Source organism: Schistocerca americana, chromosome 5 (assembly GCF_021461395.2).
Source record: "Schistocerca americana isolate TAMUIC-IGC-003095 chromosome 5, iqSchAmer2.1, whole genome shotgun sequence".
NCBI classification, from domain to species: domain Eukaryota; kingdom Metazoa; phylum Arthropoda; class Insecta; order Orthoptera; family Acrididae; genus Schistocerca; species Schistocerca americana.
The window spans coordinates 226124226-226145136 of NC_060123.1; the positions used below are offsets into that span (position 1 = coordinate 226124226).

The window sequence follows — 20911 nt, forward strand, 5'->3', positions numbered from 1 at the left end:
GTGTGGTTTGCCAAGTTGATCTGATCATTTATGAGTTGTTTCTTTTCTGTTATGGTTTTTCGGATGAGGCAATTTTCTTGTAAGGCGAAGGGTGGTTTTTGTTGTTGTTTATCCTTATGATTTCCACGTCTATGTCTCTGGTTGTAATTTCGTGCTGGTGTTGGTGTAAGTGCTCTGCAAAAGGTGAGTGATTTGTCCTATACGTCCATGCTCTTACATGTTCTTTGTATCTGGTGTCAAATGTCCTCCTGGTTTTACCTATGTGTCTTCCATCACATGTACAACATTTCAGTCGGTATATTCCTGATTTCTGATATAGATCAGTTTTCCCTACTGTTTTTGGGAAGTATTTCTGAATTGAATCGCTGGTCCGGTGTGCTATTTTTATGCCTTATTTTTTGAAAATATTGGATATGCTGTGTGTGTATTTGTGGTTGTATGTCACTGTGTACCATCTTTTACTTTCTGTTTCTTTCACATTTTGTGTTGTTTCTATTCTTGTATTTTGATTAATTGTGTATGATTTTGTCCTTGTGTTGGTGACAGTTGGGTGTTTGTTCTTTTCTGTTTCTTGATTTTCTTGTTCAGCTTTGTTACTAAGTTCTCTTCATATCCATTGTTTGTGGTTATTTGTATTATAATATTAATTTCTTTTTTGTAATTGTCTGTATCTAATGGTACTGTGTTTAGTCTGTGGAGAAAGTACCTAAGTGATGCCTGCTTTTGAGAATTGGGGTGTTGTGATGTCTCATGTATAATTCTGTCGGTTGTTGTCGGTTTTTGGTATATGGCAAATGGATGTTGGTTGTTTTGAATCATTATGGTGATGTCCACAAAATTTAACTATCTATGTTGCTCTTTCTCTATTGTAAAATGTATCTTATCATGAACAGAATTTATGTCTGTGTAACTGGTCAATTTTATTGTTTGGTTCATCTATCAGGCATAACATGTCCTCCATATATTTAATCCAGTATAGGATGTTGCACCTATTTGACACTATTTTGTTAAATATAATCTGTTCCACTTGGTTCATAAATGTTTGCTATGGTTCCAGACACTGGAGATCCCATTGATAATACTTCACTTTGTAAATATAATTCATTATTGAACTGAAAATAATTCTGTTCTGTTATTAGCTCTAGGAGCCTGACTGTTTCTTTGGTGTATTCATGTGGAAGTGTACTGTGTATCTTAAGATTTTGTTCTATAATGTTTATTGTTTCAGTTATTGGTATATTGGAATACATATTCTCTACATAAAATGACAGGAGGGTGGTTGTGCCTGGAACTTGTATGTCTTTTATGTACTGAATCAATTGTGTGGTGTTTCTTATAGTCCTGTCTTCTTGTAATTTTTAGTTTCCTGATAAGATTTTCAACATGTATCTTGCAAGTGGGTAAGTGGGAGCATTTCTATAATTCGCAATAGCTGTGACGGGGAGATCTTTCTTGTGTAGCTTTGGTTCGCATCGGAGGGCAGGTACACTGGGATTTGTTTGTATCAGTTTTCCTTTTTCATTCTTTTCTATTGTATGTTCAATGTCTTTCAGAGTGTTTCTCAGCTTCATTTGGTATCTGTTGGATCTGATTTTATATTTATTTTTTGTGATGAACTCTTGTGTCTCACTGATGTATTGCTCTTTATCCATGAGAAGCACTGTGTTTCCTTTATCTGCCTTTGTGATGATGGTGTTGTGTTCCTGTAGTTTCTTCCTAAGTTTTGTCAGTGTTGTAGAATCTGTATTGTTTTGGTTTCCTCTGTTTTCTTTCATCTGTGTTATTATGTTTTTGATCTAATTACTGACTAGCTCTCTCGTCAGACTAACATTTACCTCACTTTTATAGTTTCTGTTTTCCTACTTAAGAATGCTTTCTGATTCCACTATGGGGTTTTTGTATGTATTTATCATCTATGTGTGTGCTGACTTTGTGTTTCAGACCTTTTTCGAGTAGTTTTATTTCTTCTGTATACGAAACAGTATCAGTGAGGTTGACCAGTCTTGAATAGAAGTGATGTTTTTCCTTAGACTGGGTGTAATTTGTGGCTGTGTTGGGTGTTTGATTAGCTTTTAAATTTGCAACCTTTCTTTTGTGAGGTTTTTTTTTTCATTTTTTCTATCACTGCATATGTATGATTTTCAACCTTGCTAACAAATGGGAGAAAACAGAGGTATTATTCAGAACACTCTTAATCTTAAGATGTGCTTTATATAGTTCCCAATTTAGGGTTTGCTTTTTGGCGTAAAGATACTTGATTTCCTTGTTTAGCCAAATTTTTTGAGCAATTTGTTTAGTTTTATGTGCTCTGGGAGAACTGTTTTTAACCTGTACATTAATATTTTAAGGTATAATATTATTTGATCTCCAAGTATTATTAAATTTTATGTGTTGGATAGTTTAACAATACTTGTAAACTTCATGTGGAGGCCACTTGGAAATGCCTGACGAGGTGTCCATAATACATTTGTTTGGGTGGCCATCTTCTGCAGCAGCTGTTAACATCTGTTACTATAGGTTATGCATCTTGAGCTTGCTGCAATCTAATTATTAAAAAAAATTAAACAGCACCACTCCTCTCAGTCTCTACCTACATGCAAGACAATTTCACTATCTCTCTATCTCTCTCTCTCTCTCTCTCTCTCTCTCTCTCTGTCTATACACACACACACACACACACACACACACACACACACACACACACACACACACACACAAATCGTTTCATAGGTTGGCAACACTCACAACACGTACAAAAACAAACAAATAGGCATAAACACTGTGGCAGTGTATAATGAAAAACAGTTAAGAAAGTCAATTGTAAATAATGCAGCGCAGAAACTGCGAAGTGCAGATATGAAATGAAGCCTGTCGACACCAACTACTGCTAGCAAGGAAGGAAGGAGTAAGTAGCTTGCATATCAACTTTGTAAGGGAAACACTGTTTTTAACCCAAAACAATCAGAAAATGTATAAACATATGTAGCCAATTTGCAGAATAACCATGGAAGATGCTTTGTAAACAAAAGCGAAATGCATCTGGTGTAATTCTTCTTAATGCGATTGCCGTCAGCCCAAGACTGATAACCTATAGAAACACATGCAGATAACGTTTGCTCCACAATGATTTATGAAGTCTGTATTTATCATAACAGTTCAGTATCAAAATAATCAAATGCACAATGAAAAATTAACAGAACTGACACTTCCATTACAATCCTATGACAAAAAGTTAATTCAGTGTCAAAATTACCTGCAGACTTGGCTCCTTACTAAATTCATGACTTTTTGCATCAGAAAAGTCATAATCTGGATAAAATGCTGCATTCAAGGTTGCTATTAGATAAAATAAAGTTTTTCTGCTAATTGTGTCACACAATGGGCCATCTTCATCACCACTTATGCTGCGGCTGTCGACAACACAAAATAAATTTACAGGTATTTCAAAATGTGTCTTAATTCCAAAAATAATGCAATATTTTTCCAAACATTAAGCATTTATTTCTTAACACTTTGATTTTACCTCTCAGAAAAAATACTGCTCAGTCAGTAATTTTTTACAAACTGGTTTACTTTTCAGCAGCTAAAATAGACAAACACTAACTTACATCAACATCTTCCCATTACTTGCATTTTAGCTTTCTTTTAAAAATTATACTACCAGTTTCTTACCCACATTTGCCTCTGTGCAACATAGAAATCGAGTTTTTACAACATTTGGTGTCACTATCTTGTGACCTTAAAAAACTGGGATATCACAAATAAAAAAAGGTAACGACAAGTGGCAAAAGCCTCCAGACAACTCTGATAACACCGACTGAGTGAGATGCAGTACTCACTGCACATACGTCGTATCAACACCAAAAACAATTTTTGTTAAGGAGGAGTCAACGGAAATATGGAACGGGGATTAATCCCAATCACTACTTTTGTAGGTTTAAGAAGCAACAAATAGCGACTACCAAACTCCAACCCATACTGTATGAACTGCAGCGATCATTTTGTGTCACAAATCGCAGAGAATTTAAATTGCAGGTAATGCAGACAGAATGCAAACACAATCTGTCACGAGTAAACTAAGACCGTGTTTTTAAGCTTGTGCAATTGCTCTGAAGCCAATGACTGCAACAAGAAAAGTGCAAAATCACTTGGATTGCTCCATACACTTTTATTGGACTGCGTAACAGTAGAGAAAAGTTTCAAGTGGCGAGTCATGGAACACATGACATTCACCCAGTTGCTTGTTTACTTAGTCGACACCCGGTGAGTATTATTTACCTGTGTGTGGTGCTGTGAGTAAAATTCAGTAGAAGTAATGCGATGGTCCAACCTGTATCCCCTGATTTGAACTGTTGACTGTTCAGTTCAGTTGACAAAAAGGTACAAATACGTGGCTGTGAAAATTCTTCAGACAACCGCATGCTTACCACATTGAGGCAGTTGTTTGAGATTGGCCTATTTTGTATCACCATGAAAATACTCCTGTTCAAAGTTCCATCTGGTATGCTATGAAATATTTACAGGAGGAACTATCAAATGTGCAAATAACTTACAGGATTGCCGCTGGCTGTCAAGGGCATTACCTGGCTGCATGAACATTACATTAGTAGAACTACACTATTAGCTGCAAACCAACTCAATCTCTTGAACAATAATTCATCATGCTTCTCGAAAAATAAAATAAAGTCTTCCTTCAAGTGTGTCAAATATAGCAATGAAGGTCAAATACCATACTATTAATAGTATACATTATTAGTTACATAACTGTTGTCTTTGGAATCCTAGCCATATAATATGCTTTGAATGGAAAATAGTATCCAAAATGAAAGCACAGTCAAACACTGACAGAAAATTTTCTACTTACCACATGGCAGCAAAGATGAATAAAAGGTGATAGAGATATCACCTTGTGGAGTTACATATGTCTTCCTCTGACTAAAGAGAGGAAGGATTCAGAGGAAGTCCAAGAAAAAAAAATTATTTGACAAAGTGGAAGAAAAGATATTAAACATTTAATGATATACTGGATATATTACATCATCAAATTACTAATATTTCTCTCACACTTAAAGGAAATATTACAAAAGAATAACTTACAGACAACTGATAATTACGACATACTGCTAAAACACACAGAGTCTATTGTGTAATGGACATACAGTTGGTGAAGCAAGAAGTATATACTATTTTAGTACCACTCATAAACAAAGCTGAAATCTCAAGTGCCATTTATACAACAGAAAATAATGACAAAATGAAGATACAGTTTTATTTAAGCCTAAAAATTTGTCTATTGCTCATAGTCGACTTTTCAAAAATGAAAATAACCTATATGCTGTTACTGAATACATTTGTACAACAACACTGTAAGACAATTTCTGCTATGTTTAATTCTTTAACATATCAAGATACCTTGTAGCAGACTACAGTATTAAAATCACAGCTTTAAAATGTATAATGGATCACATTAACTTTAGTGTTTCTCATAAGACAATGGTCTCTGGAAAGTGTTCATCCAACCAATAAAGATAATTTTACAAACTTAATGTTCCAAATAGTGTTACATATAACTGTTACTGATATCAAAAAATATTATCACACCATAAAGTAACTGTTTATACATCAAGGGGATTTTCTAAATCTGAATAATAATCCTCTGTCACAGAAATGTCCAAAACATTATGACCATCTACTGAAAGGTATCTTGGTTAACTTCTGGCTTATAAAGCACTGTAGATTATGGCACGAAATCGACAAATTATTGGTACAAGGATTGAGGTATATACCATCAGAGATGTCTGTGGAATTTGGTAAGGATGTGAGCGATCAATAAGCAACCTGCAACAAATTCTTTGTTCCTTCTCCAACACAGTAAGCTGCCAGTAGTTGCACCACCTGTTTTACTTTACATATCTCCTTTTTAGGGTGCAGCATGAGAATCAAACACCCTGCCATACACTAGCAGTTTTACCATAATTTATCCAGTTGCCATAGATACTACTGATAATATATAAACATCCAACAAGATTCACTATTTGCATTTTACCTGTTCCTCATCACCAAGACAACCATAATTTGTGATTTTTAACTGTTGTTTAAATCACTATACAGGGTGTTACAAAAAGGTAGGGCCAAACTTTCAGGCAACATTCCTCACACACAAAGAAAGAAAATATGTTATGTGAACATGTGTCCAGAAACGCTTACTTTCCATGTTAGAGCTCATTTTATTATTTCTCTTCAAATCACATTAATCATGGAATGGAAACACACAGCAACAGAACGTACCAGCATGACTTCAAACACTTTGTTACAGGAAATGTTCAAAATGTCCTCCGTTAGCGAGGATATATGCATCCACCCTCCATCGCATGGAATCCCTGAGGCGCTGATGCAGCCTTGGAGAATGGCGTATTGTATCAAAGCCATCCACAATACGACCACAAAGAGTCTTTACATTTGGTACCGGGACTGCGTAGACAAGAGCTTTCAAATGCCCCCATAAATGAAGGTCAAGAGGGTTGAGGTCAGGAGAGCATGGAGACCATGGAATTGGTCCGCCTCTACCAGTCAATCGGTCACCGAATCTGTTGTTGAGAAGCGTATGAACACTTCGAATGAAATGTGCAGAAGCTCCATTGTGCATGAACAACATGTAGTGTTGTACTTGTAAAGGCACACGTTCTAGCAGCACAGGTAGAGTATCCCGTATGAAATCATGATAACATGCTCCATTGAGCGTAGGTGGAAGAACATGGGGCCCAATCAAGACATCACCAACAATGCCTGCCCAAACGTTCACAGAAAATCTGTGTTGATGACGTGATTGCACAATTGCGTATGGATTCTCGTCAGCCCACACATGTTGATTGTGAAAATTTACAATTTGATCACGTTGGAATGAAGCCTCATCTGTAAAGAGAACATTTGCATTGAAATGAGGATTGACACATTGTTGGATGAACCATTCGCAGTGTACCCATGGAGGCCGATCAGCTGCTGATAGTGCCTGCACTCGCTGTACAGGGTACGGAAACAACTGGTTCTCCCGTAGCACTCTCCATACAGTGACATCGTCAACATTACCTTGTACAGCAGCAACTTCTCTGACGCTGACATTAGGATTATCGTCAACTGCACGAAGAATTGCCTCGTCCATTGCAGGTGTCCTCATTGTTCTAGGTCTTCCCCAGTCGCAAGGCATAGGCTGGAATGTTCCGTGCTCCCTAAGACGCCGATCAATTGCTTCGAACGTCTTCCTGTCGGGACACCTTCGTTCTGGAAATCTGTCTCGATACAAACGTACTGCGCCACAGCTATTGCCCCGTGCTAATCCATACATCAAATGGGCATCTGCCAACTCCGCAATTGTGAACATTGCACTGACTGCAAAACCACGTTTGTGATGAACACTAACCTGTTGATGCTACATACTGATGTGCTTGATGCTAGTACTGTAGAGCAACGAGTCGCATGCCAACACAAGCACCAAAGTCAACATTACCTTCCTTCAATTGGCCCAACTGGCGGTAATCGAGGAAGTACAGTACATACTGACGAAACTAAAATGCGCTCTCACATAGAAATTAAGCATTTCCGGACACATGTCCACATAACATCTTTTCTTTATTTGTGTGTGAGGAATGTTTCCTGAAAGTCTGGCCGTACCTTTTTGTAACACCCTGTATATCCCCATTAAGTGGGCACCAAATTGACTAATGAATTCATGCCGCATGGCTCAGTGGTAGTGATACACAATGAAGTAGCTTGCCAAAAGCAATGGAAACTTTACACATAAATGAAAGAAAGAAGGAATATTACAGTCTAATACCATGTCAACAGCAATGTCCGAGGGTAGGACTTTCCAAGTGGCTCCACAAGTACAATACACATGCAATAAATTTGTCAATAAGGTCATTTGGGACAGAGCTCAAGCTTTGGTTGCAAAAGAGTGATCAAAGGAACGTCCCCAAAATTTGACTCCGGTGGTTGAGGAATACTGTAAACCCCAATATGGGTTACCGGAACTGGTGTCCTCTCCTAGACATAGCTAAGCCATATGTCTTACCACTGTGCTATGTTGCTAGTTCCGCATAAGTATCTGTACCTGGGAGGCACAGCCAGAATCATACAATGCCCTATGCTGGACAGTTATATGGACCGACTAAAAGGAGAGAGTGCGCAACTGTGCTTTACTTGGTGGACTTTCCATTGTTGGGTTTTGTCAAATTGGCCATGTGCCTCATCACCACTGTCTGCAATATTTATCTTATCACTAAAGATGGGTTTATTCATGGTTTGCCACATGTTGATATATGAGTTCAAATTAATTAAGTGAACAGCATACAAAAGGAGTACAAATCCTTCCACTTGTTAACATGTCTTGCATATGGCACCACATGATCTTACAAACTACTTTTGACGGACATAGTCACAATGTTCTCACTGTTCAGTGTATAACTTTAGGACTAAAGACTTTATTTTTGAAGCAAAAAAACAGATTTCATATACATAAAGACAATGAATATGAGACACTGGATGAATTCTTGGCATAAAGTTTACAGACCAGCTTTAACTGGAGGTCACTGTTCTTTAATATAAAGGGTGTCCTAGGAGGAATGGCCAATATTCAGGGATATGACAGGAACACTCATAAAAACTGCATATGAGCATATGCTCTATTCCGAACGATTTCTGAGCTGCAGCACATTTAATGTACGTTTGTTTTTGGGCTAGTTGCACACACATCTTACACACCCAACCTCTTTGACATTTTATGCTAGCCCAACCTATCTTGTTGCTTTAAATGTTTTTGCTTGAGCTATCTTTCTGCCATAAAACGAGCTGGTTGAACACACAGTTGACCATCGTGTGTTGCGAGTGAAGAAATAAAGCAACTGATGGTGTATCAGAGACAAGTATTGGGTAGCTGTGTTTATAAATACAATGACTAAAATGTCACACATCTGCACTAATGAAGAATATGCAGGTGTGGTGTATGTTTAAGGCTTCTACAGTGGTAGTGCACCTGCTGCTGCTGCTGACAGTGAGATATTCAAACATTTATTCTGAACCGTACAAAAATGATTGGGGATGAATGTGTTAAAAATATGTTTTTTTTTCCAATTGATACTTTGTAAAACACATATTGTATAGTTTACAACTGTTGTACGTGTACATTTGTAAACCTGGCAAATTACTGAATAACTGAGAATACAAATAACAACGTATGTTACGGAGTGTTCTATCTTGGAAACCTTTCGGAATAGGTCATATGTGCATATGAAGTTTTATGCTTCAAATGATTGTTCCTGTCATATCCCTGAATATTGATCTTTCCTCTTGGAATGCCTTGTACAGTACTGAAGAATCGCAATAGATCAATTGCCAAGAGATTACAATGCTTACATGCTGCGTAACAGCTTCTTTGGGTCATCTTGTTCAGTGACGAGATATATATCCCATGCTTCAAAGAATGCTTGAATATTGAGTGTGGCAAAACATTGAACCCTATCATAATGAGAAATAGCATCGAGTGTGTGCTGTGCGTCAGCCCTGTTGAGGTGTATCATCAACTCCGGACCTTTGCCTTTCGCGGGCAAGTGCTCTAGTAGGCAAAGGTCCCGAGTTCGAGTCTTGGTCCGGCAGTTTTAATCTGCCAGGAAGTTTTATATCAGCGCACACTCTGCTGCAGAGTGAAAATCTCATTCTGAACACAGGATTAGTTATTACAACACTGCAGTTAAGAGTTCATGGTAAGACAGCCCTACTGCATGTGTACTGTGCATGCGGAACCACTTGGGCACCCCTGACCACAGGCATTTGGCCAGAGCAGTGTGGCCACATACACTACTGCCCACAGGCACCCAGCTGAGGCAGCCTCTTGAGCTAGAACAGTATGGGGGTAGGACAACTCCACATGGTACACAGCCTTCTCAGCTATCACCACATATTAGATTGAATGTAGTCTTCATTGTTAACAAAATTACTCATCACACAGTGAACAGAGTAAATATTTTTCTCATTTTATGTTAATAACAAGTGACCTTATGGAAAAGACAGAATCTTCTAAGAAAAGAACATACATACCACCATAACTACAATATCACTGTATCAAACAGAAAAGTCCCTTGAGAAAACCATAAAATTATGATACAAAATTGGTGCCCGTGCTTATCTTTAGAGATATGTCAGTACCTACTTTTATATATGTGTGTCTATCAACAGTACTGATATTTCTTCTTAAGGTAGGTACTGGTCAGAAACTCAGTCTCATGATTTTACAGCTAACTCTATAATATTTCTCCACAAAATACGTACCAGTGTATAGTATGTATCTGAGTTTGTATGTGTTTGGCACATTTCAAAATTTTAAAGACCATAAACTAGTTCCCTTCTCAATGGCATTAGACTATCTTCAGTACAAAGGTTATGGGCTCTTGGATCATGAAGAGTGGAAAGCTGTACAGAAATTAAATTAAAAAAAAGAAAAGAAAAAATCTTTGTTAAGTGATTCAAATGTTTTCAGTACTTCATGAGGAGCCGAGGGGGGAAAAATGTTGGACCCAGGCCTCAAAAATGTATTTGTGACAAAAAATAATTCTTCTTTGTTCTCGCGACAAATACTATACACACTCACAATGAGTACCAGCTGTCCGAGAAAGTTAGGATATTGCAAAAATTCAATGCAGTTTCACAGAGAAAAAAACTGTAAAAACATACTGTAAAACTGAAGAGAGATGTATACAGAAATTATCTCAGATGGTTAGTGTCTTCTGTTCAATCACACAACACCGAGTTCAAAAAACACCCTGTAACATTACAGAGAAAGTTGTGCTTCTGGACCAAAATTTATTACTTTTTCTTTGGCACTGGGTACATCCTGAATTATTATTGGACTTAGTAATAAAAGACACTACAATAAGGGCTCACACCCACACACACACACACACACACACACACACACACACACACACACACACACACACGCGCGCGTGCAGCTACTGTACATCTGATATTCACTTCTGGGACTTACAGGAAGTAGAGAACCTGTCTTTACTTCCCTGTTACGTTGATTTGGATCAGTCTAATTCATTTCTATTTTTCTCTCAACTGAAACTTCGTTGACTTAACAAGTTTGCAGCCATGATTGTGTCTGGACTCTTTTACATACATACACAACTTTTTCATCAGTAAGATGTAAATACCTCCATACATACACAACTTTTTCATCAGTAAGATGTAAATACTTCCAGAGAAAGGCATCATTCAATTCAAACCTGCATCAGACATTAGGTCCATCATGTTTCTACAAATAGCTTCCTTGCACTGGCACTGGCAATAAAGTCAGTTTACACAACACCAGAAGACATAAATGAGATCTCTCACATTACTAAGCAACTGTAAGGCATGACAGATTAGTGCTAGATTCTCTTTCGACCTAGAACGGAGTAGTTACACTGTGAAAAGTTTCATCACTTGAGGTCTTAAACAAAGGACATGAGACTGATGCTGCAAAAATGTGTATTTAGCAAGTATTTTCAATTAGCAATAGTGTCTTGCAAGTAGGAATCATTGGAGCCAACATGCACCTGCATCCATTTCTTACACTGCTCAAAATATTCCAACAAGTTATGATTTCATTGTCTTTCTAGATGGTTTTAGCTAATATTAAACTCTTGAGTTTCCAGCTGAGTTAGTTGGTTGAAATGATGCAACGTTTCAACAAGTATCGATCTCATTATTTTCTAGTGAAGGTGATGAAAGTGACATCTACTGAAATGTCCCATCATTTCAATGATGCCAGTCAGCTGGAAACCCAAGAGCTTTATACTATTTCTACATGTTGTTTCTAAAGAGACTTGCAGGAGCTTTGAAGACTTTGCATTTTCCAATGTCCAAGTTCACATGTGCAGTAAACTTCTTGTCTACTGCCACTGAGTTGGCCAGTCAAATTAAATCTATCGCTAAGTAAGAATAAAGTGCAAGGTCAAAAGAACAGTAGAAAAATAATTGAGTGTAGTTCAGTGGAAGAGTTCAAGTCTATACAGTGGCAACTTGCATGTAAGTGAAGGCTAGAATAAAGGCAGATTGAAAACTTCCAATGATCCGACTGAGATTAGATACCACAACCCCTTGGTTTCCAGGCACATGCTTCACTACTAACCACCATGCCTAACAATTGCACACTAACAAGGCACAAATAGCTGCTTTATAATGTGACTGACATTGTATTCTCTGGAAACAAAACAAATTTGTCACAAAATGTATTAATGAGCCGCTACTGTGTACAGTGGTCTGTCACATCAGACTAATTAACAACCAGTTGTTGGAATCACCTATACCTTTCTTCCTCTCCCTTTCACATAGCCACCTACCCTCGTTTTGCAGCAGCTCTTGGATCCCGCTGTAGCACGAGTGTGAGAGAGATCACACAAGCAGATTGGTAAACAGGATTATTGCATGTGAAAATTGCAATTTTGTGAAGGATTCATGCTAAAATATTATATTTATGCTGTATCAAGATTATAGTGATACCAGTAACAATTATATTTAAGTGAAAGTCAGTCTACTCCACACACAAAATGGAAGTGATCACTGGTGCAGTACAGGTCACTACACACTGTGGCACTGGATTAAAAATGTGTTGAATGTGTTTGTGCAGTACTGTATGTTTTGACAAAAATCCAGTTTGGTATGCAGTGGCAGAGAACATATGGGAAGGAAGGATGAAACAGTTATAAATACAGCACAGATCACAAATGTGCTATCACAATATGTGCCTACAATTAAGGAAGCCATGAAGACAGCAAACAGTTGTATTGTAATTCAAAATTTATTCTACACGACACTTAGCGTATCACCTATCAGTGTAGTCAATGTTTACGCTATTATCATCTAAAAACAATCTGTTGCCACTGTCTTGTTTTCACATGTCCATTATATTCCAACGTACTCAAATTTAGCATCACTGACGAGGATGAAGTTCCCCAAAGGCTGTGCTGACTGGTGGCAAGAATGATGGCATGAGATGCCAATGACTATCTTTGACAAGCTTGGCAAATGCGAGAGTCTATTTTCTCAACAACTAAATCAGAAGGTAACACTGTTTGTTGTCATTCTTAGGGACAGGAGAGCACAGCAGTATGATCATTAGTGTCTCTAGTGTGTCAGTTTTATTAGTGCCTCTAATGTGTCAGTTTCATTAGTGTCATCATTATCAATTAAAATTCAAAACTGGAATTCTTTGGTGGAAATGCTAAAAACAGGGGGACATGCACAAAAAAGGTGTAAAATTCCCAAGAGCTTTGAAATGGGTGAACAATTGGTTTGTGAAAGATGTATAAAAGCTGGAAAGATAAACACAAATTTAATATGCTTCTGACACAGCTTATCACCACCTAAAACAGAGGGTAAGCCCCACCAGACATTAATATGCTTGGTGCACCCTACCGAAGTGTGGCATACCAAATGTCATATGCCACAAGCAGGAGACAGGTGTTTTGTCTCACCAAAAGAGGAAGTCATCCCTCAGAACAGCATTTTCCTGCATGGAGACATGTCAAAGAGCACTTCACTTGTTTCAGTCGTAGGAACTACAATATGGTCATACTGCTGGGTTGACTGATTACCTTATGTTACTGCTAAGTTCAGCCACTCATCTTCCCAACGAAAGAACATAGTGATAGGTGGAGGAGGAACTGTCTTCATTTTCTTATAGTATAGTATCAAAATACTAGTGAATTAAGAATGTTAAGCTAGCACAGTGACTTCAGGCTGCCATTACTGCACTAAAAAATGTAGAAAATAATCTTTTTGTAGCCTCCTCCTCCTACTAATACTACTACTAAATAAAGATGAGGACAACTACTTACCATGCAACACACACACACACACACACACACACACACACACACACACACTGAACTGTTCATATGCATGCAGACTCGATGGCATTCCCCATACGGTGTTCCTTTGCCTGGCAATAGAGACAGGGAGATTAGGGTAAGACTAAGAAGGAAGGGGAATAGAGATCTATGGTCCGTCAGCCATGAGCTCATTAGAGATGGAGTTAAGCTTCGATTAGAAAAGGATGGTGAAGGAAACCAGGGCCATGCCCTCATCAAAGGAACTGTAACAGCATTTTCCTTAACCAATTTAGGAAAAAACCATTGAAAATATAAATATGGGTGGTCAGACAAGGAACTGAACCATTTTCCTCCTGAATGCAAGTCCAGTGTGGGAACCACTGCGTACCCTAAGCAATTGTGAGATTAGTGAAATGCTCTTCTCTGTTCCTTTTTAAACTTCAAATAGCTGTTATTCTCCAAAATTTTCCTCTCTCCATTGCAAGACAGATGGATCTCAGGTGTCAAAAGCTGGCAAGTTTTTTTGGCTATTCTTTTCTTTATGGAGATCTTATTACACATGCTTACAATTAATGCTTGAACTAATACACCAATTGTGATACAGTCACAGGTCTTGTCACTATAATCTTTTGTGTGTATTTTATTGTCTCCTATCAACATACCAATGCTTTCGTTTGGTAAATAAAAGCATCTTTATTTTTAGATAAAATCTTTAATTAAAATACACAAATATGCCGTATTTTAATCTTTTCTACAAATAGACATTTATCTCAAAGCGACACAAATACAATGCATCCATGCTTTTGGGTTTAAAATGAAACCTATGCTATTGGGGAGAACAGATTTATCATACTCACAGGTTTCTCCAGTCTTACTTCACGGAGAGATATTCGAATAGCACGGTCTGTTGTGCATACTACAACACACTATTAATTATGAATACTGTCGCAGAAGAATCTGAGTAGCGCAGTAGCTGTAGTGTAGTGGTTATGATAATAGATTGTTGCATGGAGGATCGTGAGTTCAAAACCCACCTGAACTGAAAAATTTTAATTTCTATATTTGGTTCAAGTACATTCTAGAAGTATCCACAAATGGGAAGAAGCGTTGTACTGGAATGTTCTGTAGCTGTAGATATGCCGTACGTGTTCTGGCCAGGGCATTTCGCTCCGCGCTCTTGTATGTGCAAGTGCCGAATAAACCTTCGTTAAGTGAAGTTAGTGTTCGTCATTCATCTAATTACACCTTCCTCTCTGTGACATTATTCTGGTGGAGGAGCTGGGTATTGGAACTTCTGATACCGCACATTATGGACCACACAGTGGCTCCCATCAGGCCACGACAGGGCCGCCGTTTACGTGGCGAGAAACCCAAGTTCAAGCCATATTCAACAGATCGCAATCTATTGGAGACAGAAGAAGAAGAAGAAGAAGAAGAAGAGAACATCACGATGACAGCAACTGTGTGCCAACACATGAGACATCCTTCCGGGTTCTCTGGTAACGATGGCCAAGATCCAAACAAGTGGCTGAAGGTATATGAGCGTATCGCCAAATTTAGCAAATGGGATGACACCATGTGTTTGGTTAACATATTTTTCTGCTCGGAGGGAACTGCCAAGCATTGGTATGAGAACGAGGAGAAGTTCACAAGCTGGAAAATATTCCAGGTGGAACTGCGCAAGTATTTTGGAAACACACAACAACAGAAGTGCAAGGCTGAAGATAAATTAAAGTGCAGGGCACAGCGTCCAGGAGAAACGACAGCACCTTACATTCAAGATGTCTTGGAGCTGTGTAAAATAGAGGATCGTCAAATGAAGGACGAAGATAAGGTTTCACATCTCATGAAGGGTGTTGCTGAGGACATGTATCAAGCCCTACTCCTGAAGGAGGTTTCGACAGCTGACGACTTCATAAAATGGTGCCAGTATATCGAGACAATGCATCAAAAAAGAATTACATGCAAGAAGTTTGAATGGCTTCCAAACATCGTATCGATGTATGTGATGGAGGAAGAAACTGATTTCACACATGCTCTCTTCAGATAGTGAGAGAGGAAGTTCAGAAGGTACTTGGATCGCATGGCAAGCAAAAAACCGAGACGCTTCAAGAGGTCATAAGGGAGGAAGTGGAACAGACATTGAACCCAATCTCTCGCCCTTCATTTCCCTTTAAAACAGTGAAAAAGTCAAGACCCAGACAAAGTTACGCTCCTACAATGCTGCACGAGGAACCTGTTTGGACACCAAGGAAGACTGATGTCTGGAGGACCCAGGATAACCAACTGGTATGTTTCCACTGTGGACGACCAGGACATGTGGTGCGCTACTGTCGAGAAAGGCGGCGGATATTTGATGACGCCCGCACCAGAAGACAGCAGACCAATGTTAGCCGGCGCCAACTCCGGGACAACAAAGATGAACAAGAAGATGTGGGAGCAGCACAACGTAGGTCAACATCGCTGCAAGCTAGTCGCTGGAGAGGACACTCCCCAACATGCCAGTCAAGGTCTCCATTGCCGTTTAGAAGCTCCAGCCGATCACCTAGCCGCCGCACTCTAGAAAACTAAAGGGTGCGACCTTCCTTGGAGGTGAAGACAATGAAGAGAAAAATCATCAGCCATCGATCACTACAAAAATGATGGAAACTACGTCGATATCCTCATGGATGTGGATGGCCGACTAGCCCAAGCTCTTGTGGGCTATGGAGCATCATATTCAGTCATTTCGGAGAAGTACTGACACTAGTTGCAGAAAACCGTATTCCTCGACAACAAAACATCTCTGCTGAAGGTGGCTAATGGGAAATATGTAAAACCTACAGGAAGATGTGTCATTCGTGTGGGTATAAGTGGCCATACATAGCCCTTTGAATTCATCATCTTACAAGAGTGTAGTCATGACATCATTCTCGGATGGGACTTTTTGAAAGCTTCTGAAGCAATTATAGATTGTGGTTGCTCGAAGATTATGCTAGATGAGATAAGATACTGTGGACAAGAAGATGCACATCCGAGTGCGTGGAGACTGTGTGTGCTGCATGAAGTGATCATTCCTGCAGTCAGCGCTAGAAAGGTAGCTGTCATGTGTCATGCCATGCATCAAACCAGAGATCTTGTAGTGGAATGTAAGAGAAGCATACCACTGAAGAATAACTTGGTCATCCCAGCCTCTGTTGTCTCGTTTAAGAACAGATTTGGTGGATTGTGGATAGTTAACTGTTGCTGAGAATCGCAGATCCTTCCAAGACGCATGTGCATAGCAAATGCTGAGCCATTAATTGTAGAACCTCCCATGCTGAGTCTGTGGGCGAAATTAGTGCTACCACTACGAAACAAGATCTTCTAGCTCGACTATCACCAGATCTCACTAAGGAACAACAGAAGAAGTTACTTGCCATTCTTCACGAGTTCTCTAAAATACTTCAACCCACAGGTGAAGAGCAAATTAGACACATCAACAGTAAAGCACCGAATTAGCACTGGAGACTATCAACCAATAAGCCAGAGAGCATAGCGTCTGTCAGCAACAGAACATCGAATAATTCACGACGAGGTAGAGAAAATGACGAAGAATGGCATCATTCAGCCTTCACAGAGCCCATGGTCCTCACCAATGGTTCTTGTCAGGAAGAAGGATGGCAGTGGGTGCTTTAGTGTTGATTACACTGAGGCTTAATAAGGTAACTAAAAAGGACATTAACCCTCTTCCACGAATTGACGATACACTAGATTATCTGAAGGGGGCTAAGTTTCTCTCAACCATGGACATGTACTCGGGATACTGGCAAATCGAAGTATATGAGGCTGATCATGAGAAAACTGCATTCATTGCCCCTGAGAGCCTGTAGGAGTTTAAGGTAACGTCATTTGGTTTGTGTAATGCACCAGCAACTTCTGAACGAATGATGGATAATCTTCTAAGGCACCTGAAGTGGACGATGTGTCTTTGTTATTTAGATGACATTATAGTGTTCTCAGAGACATTTGATGAACACAGAAAAAGACTGAGGGGCATTCTTTTAGTGTCTCCAACAAGCCAGACTGAAACTTAATCCAAGAAAGTGTCTCTTTGGCGCAAAAGAAATCAAAATACTTGGACTCCTTGTGTCAAATGAAGGTGTGCGACCAGACCCAGAAAAGGTGAGAGCTATAACAGAATTTCCTATTCCTAAAAGTATAAGAGATGTGAGAAACTTCCTCGGAGTGTGTTCTTATTACCGTCGTTTTATCAAAGACTTTTGTATCAAAGCCAGGCCACTCCAAGAGTTGTTAAAAGCCGATGCTAAATTTATCTGGGGTGGTGCTCAACAAGATTCTTTTGATGTGCTGCGAAAAACTCTGACGACTGACCTTGTACTTGGTCTGTATGATGAGAGAGCACCTACAGAACTACACACATATGCCAGTGGGTATGGGATTGGTGCTGTTCTGCTGCAGATTTCAGATGGAAAAGAGAAGGTTATAGTCTACGCATCTAGGACACTTACTAAAGCCAAGAGAAAATACTCAACTACAGAAAGAGAATATCTTGCTGTGATCTGGGCCATGTGCAAATTTCGACAGTATCTCTATGGAAAACCATTCACAGTTGTTACAGACCATCATTCACTTTGTTGGTTGACAGCTCTTAAGGATCCAGCAGGATGACTTGCCAGGTGGGCACTACGTCTTCAAGAGTATGACAGTACCATAGTGTACAATTGTGGGAGAAAACACCAAGATGCTGACTGTCTCTCAAGAAACCCTGTGCAAGACCATCAAGACTTTGATGAAGAGAGTGACTGGCCCGCAGCACTTCAGGATCTCTCTGCTGAGCAGAAGAAGGACGCTAAGATATCTCAAATTATGTTTGTCTTAAATTGGTCAGAGGATGTGAAACAACAATTTAAGCTAGTTAATGGATTACTTTGCAAGAAAAACTTTGATCCGTTTGGAAAGAGATGGCTACCAGTGATTCCTAAACACATGCGCTTAAGATGTTCTACAGAAATTCCATGACAAACCAAAGGCCGGACATTTAGCATTTATTAAGACATACGATAGGATCCGCAAGAGATTTTTCTGGCCAGGTTTATTTAGGAGTTTCCATCACTATGTGTCGCACTGTCGAGAGTGCCAGAGGAAAAAGGCAGTTCCTCAGAAACCACCTAGCCGACTCATACCAATTCCACCAGCCAAAATGCCTTTACAGAGTGTTGGGATTGATCTCCTCGGACGATTTCCGTCTGCTAGTGGCAACAGATGGATTATTGTTTGCACTGATTATCTGATACACTATGCCATTACAAAAGCTGTGAAAACAGCCGAAGCATTCGAGGTAGCCAAATTCATTGTAGAAAACATTGAATTAAAACACGTTGCCCCAAGGTTGTTAATTACGGATCGAGGGACAGCTTTTCAATCGAATCCTGTGACAGAGATAAACCGTTGGTGCAACACTACTCATCACATGACGACTGCCTACCATCCACAAACTAACGGGCTCACTGAACGCAGTAATAGGACCTTGGCCGACATACTATCAATGTTCGTCAATGTTGAGCAGAGCAACTGGGATGAGGTGCTACCTTTTGTGACATGCCTACTACACCGCCAAACAAGACAAGACACCACAGGATTTACACCATTTTTCCTGGTGCATCGGTGTGAGGCGACGATGATGATGGACACTGTTTTTCCGTTACATCCTGATGACATGGACGACGACTACATCGGCCAGGTGTTAACCAGAGCTGAGCAAGCTCAGCAGTTAGCTCAACTCCCCATGCTGCAGGCTCAAGAAAATGATCGCCAAAGGTAAGACGCAAGCAACCGCCCTGTTGTCTACCAGCCCGGTGACCTGGATCTTCACTCCCGTTCGGAAGGTTGGTCTTTCTGAGAAGCTCCTCAGGCACTACTTTGGACCTTATAAGGTTGTAAGACCGTTTCCTGATGTTAATTATGAAGCTGAAGATTTCACTCTTATGAAGTTGAAGATTTCAATCTCGACTCAAAATGACAAAAGATCAGAAACATGGTCCTCGTCCTTCGAATGAAGCTCTATAAGGATCCTGCAACCCAGGGTAAATTGGAAGCTCCAGTGACAGGCAACAATCAGTAAGGTAACGAAGAACATAGTGGCAAGGGATGTTCTAACAAGATCACCCCCAGGGCGAACACCAAGCATCGGGAGTCGGAGTATGCAGGACCGATGATCGTTCCCGGACTAGGAAGACGTAACACCAAGACGCTGTTCTCTTAAGGAGGGAGCAATGTCGCAGAAGAAGCCGAGTAACACAGTCGCCGTAGTGTAGTGATTATGATACTAGAATGTTGCATGTTGAGTCGTGAGTTCAAAACTCACCTGAACTGAAAAATTTTAATTTCTATATTCGGTTCAAGTACTTTCTAGAAGTATCCACAAATGGGAAAAAGCATTATACTGGAATGTTCTTTAGCTGAATATATACCGTACGTGTTCTGGCCGGAGGCAGTTCGCTCCGCGCGCTTGTATGTGCAAGTGCTGAATAAACCTTCATTAAGTGAAGTTAGTGTTCATCATTCATCTACTTACACCTTCCTCTATGTGACAATATATATTCAACTATTTTTTAAACTTCTTTAAAACTGAATTGAAGTTGAAAACAATGATAAATTGTTATTGAGGTCATAAAGCCAAAGAGAGAGAATCTACATCTGTTTCAAAAGGAATTTATAAGTGAACTGACTGACGACTGCACAAATTTGAAGCAGACAGTTTTAAAATCCTTGGCATTCAAAATGCCGTAACGGATAATGTGTTGCAAAAGATGTTTGTGCATTGAAACTCAATGAGGATGGTGGACTACACTTTGTCTGGCCCCTCACCGGAAGACCAATCTGGCATGGGTGACCCTACCGGGAGCTTATGCTCCCGCCAGCACAGCTCTTCGGATCACAGAGGCTCACAAACCTCCCCACCACGCTAAGGTGGTAGTCCAATGGGGAGGTAAAGAAGCCAAAATTTGGCATGAAAAATGGACAAGGCAATATGATGCATTCTCAATTGCAAGAGGGATTCA

At 39.5% G+C, this 20911-nt stretch overlaps 1 protein-coding gene across 1 annotated transcript in view; it reads right to left on the reverse strand.

The window, feature by feature from the left end:
- The window catches only part of LOC124615422 (repressor of RNA polymerase III transcription MAF1 homolog), a 75552-nt gene that overhangs the window by 41758 nt on the left and 12883 nt on the right, over positions 1 to 20911 (reverse strand). The window contains exon 3 of the mRNA XM_047143295.1: positions 3254 to 3410. Within this exon, the coding sequence (XP_046999251.1) occupies positions 3254 to 3410 (157 nt within the window). The remainder of the gene's footprint in view (positions 1 to 3253; positions 3411 to 20911) is intronic.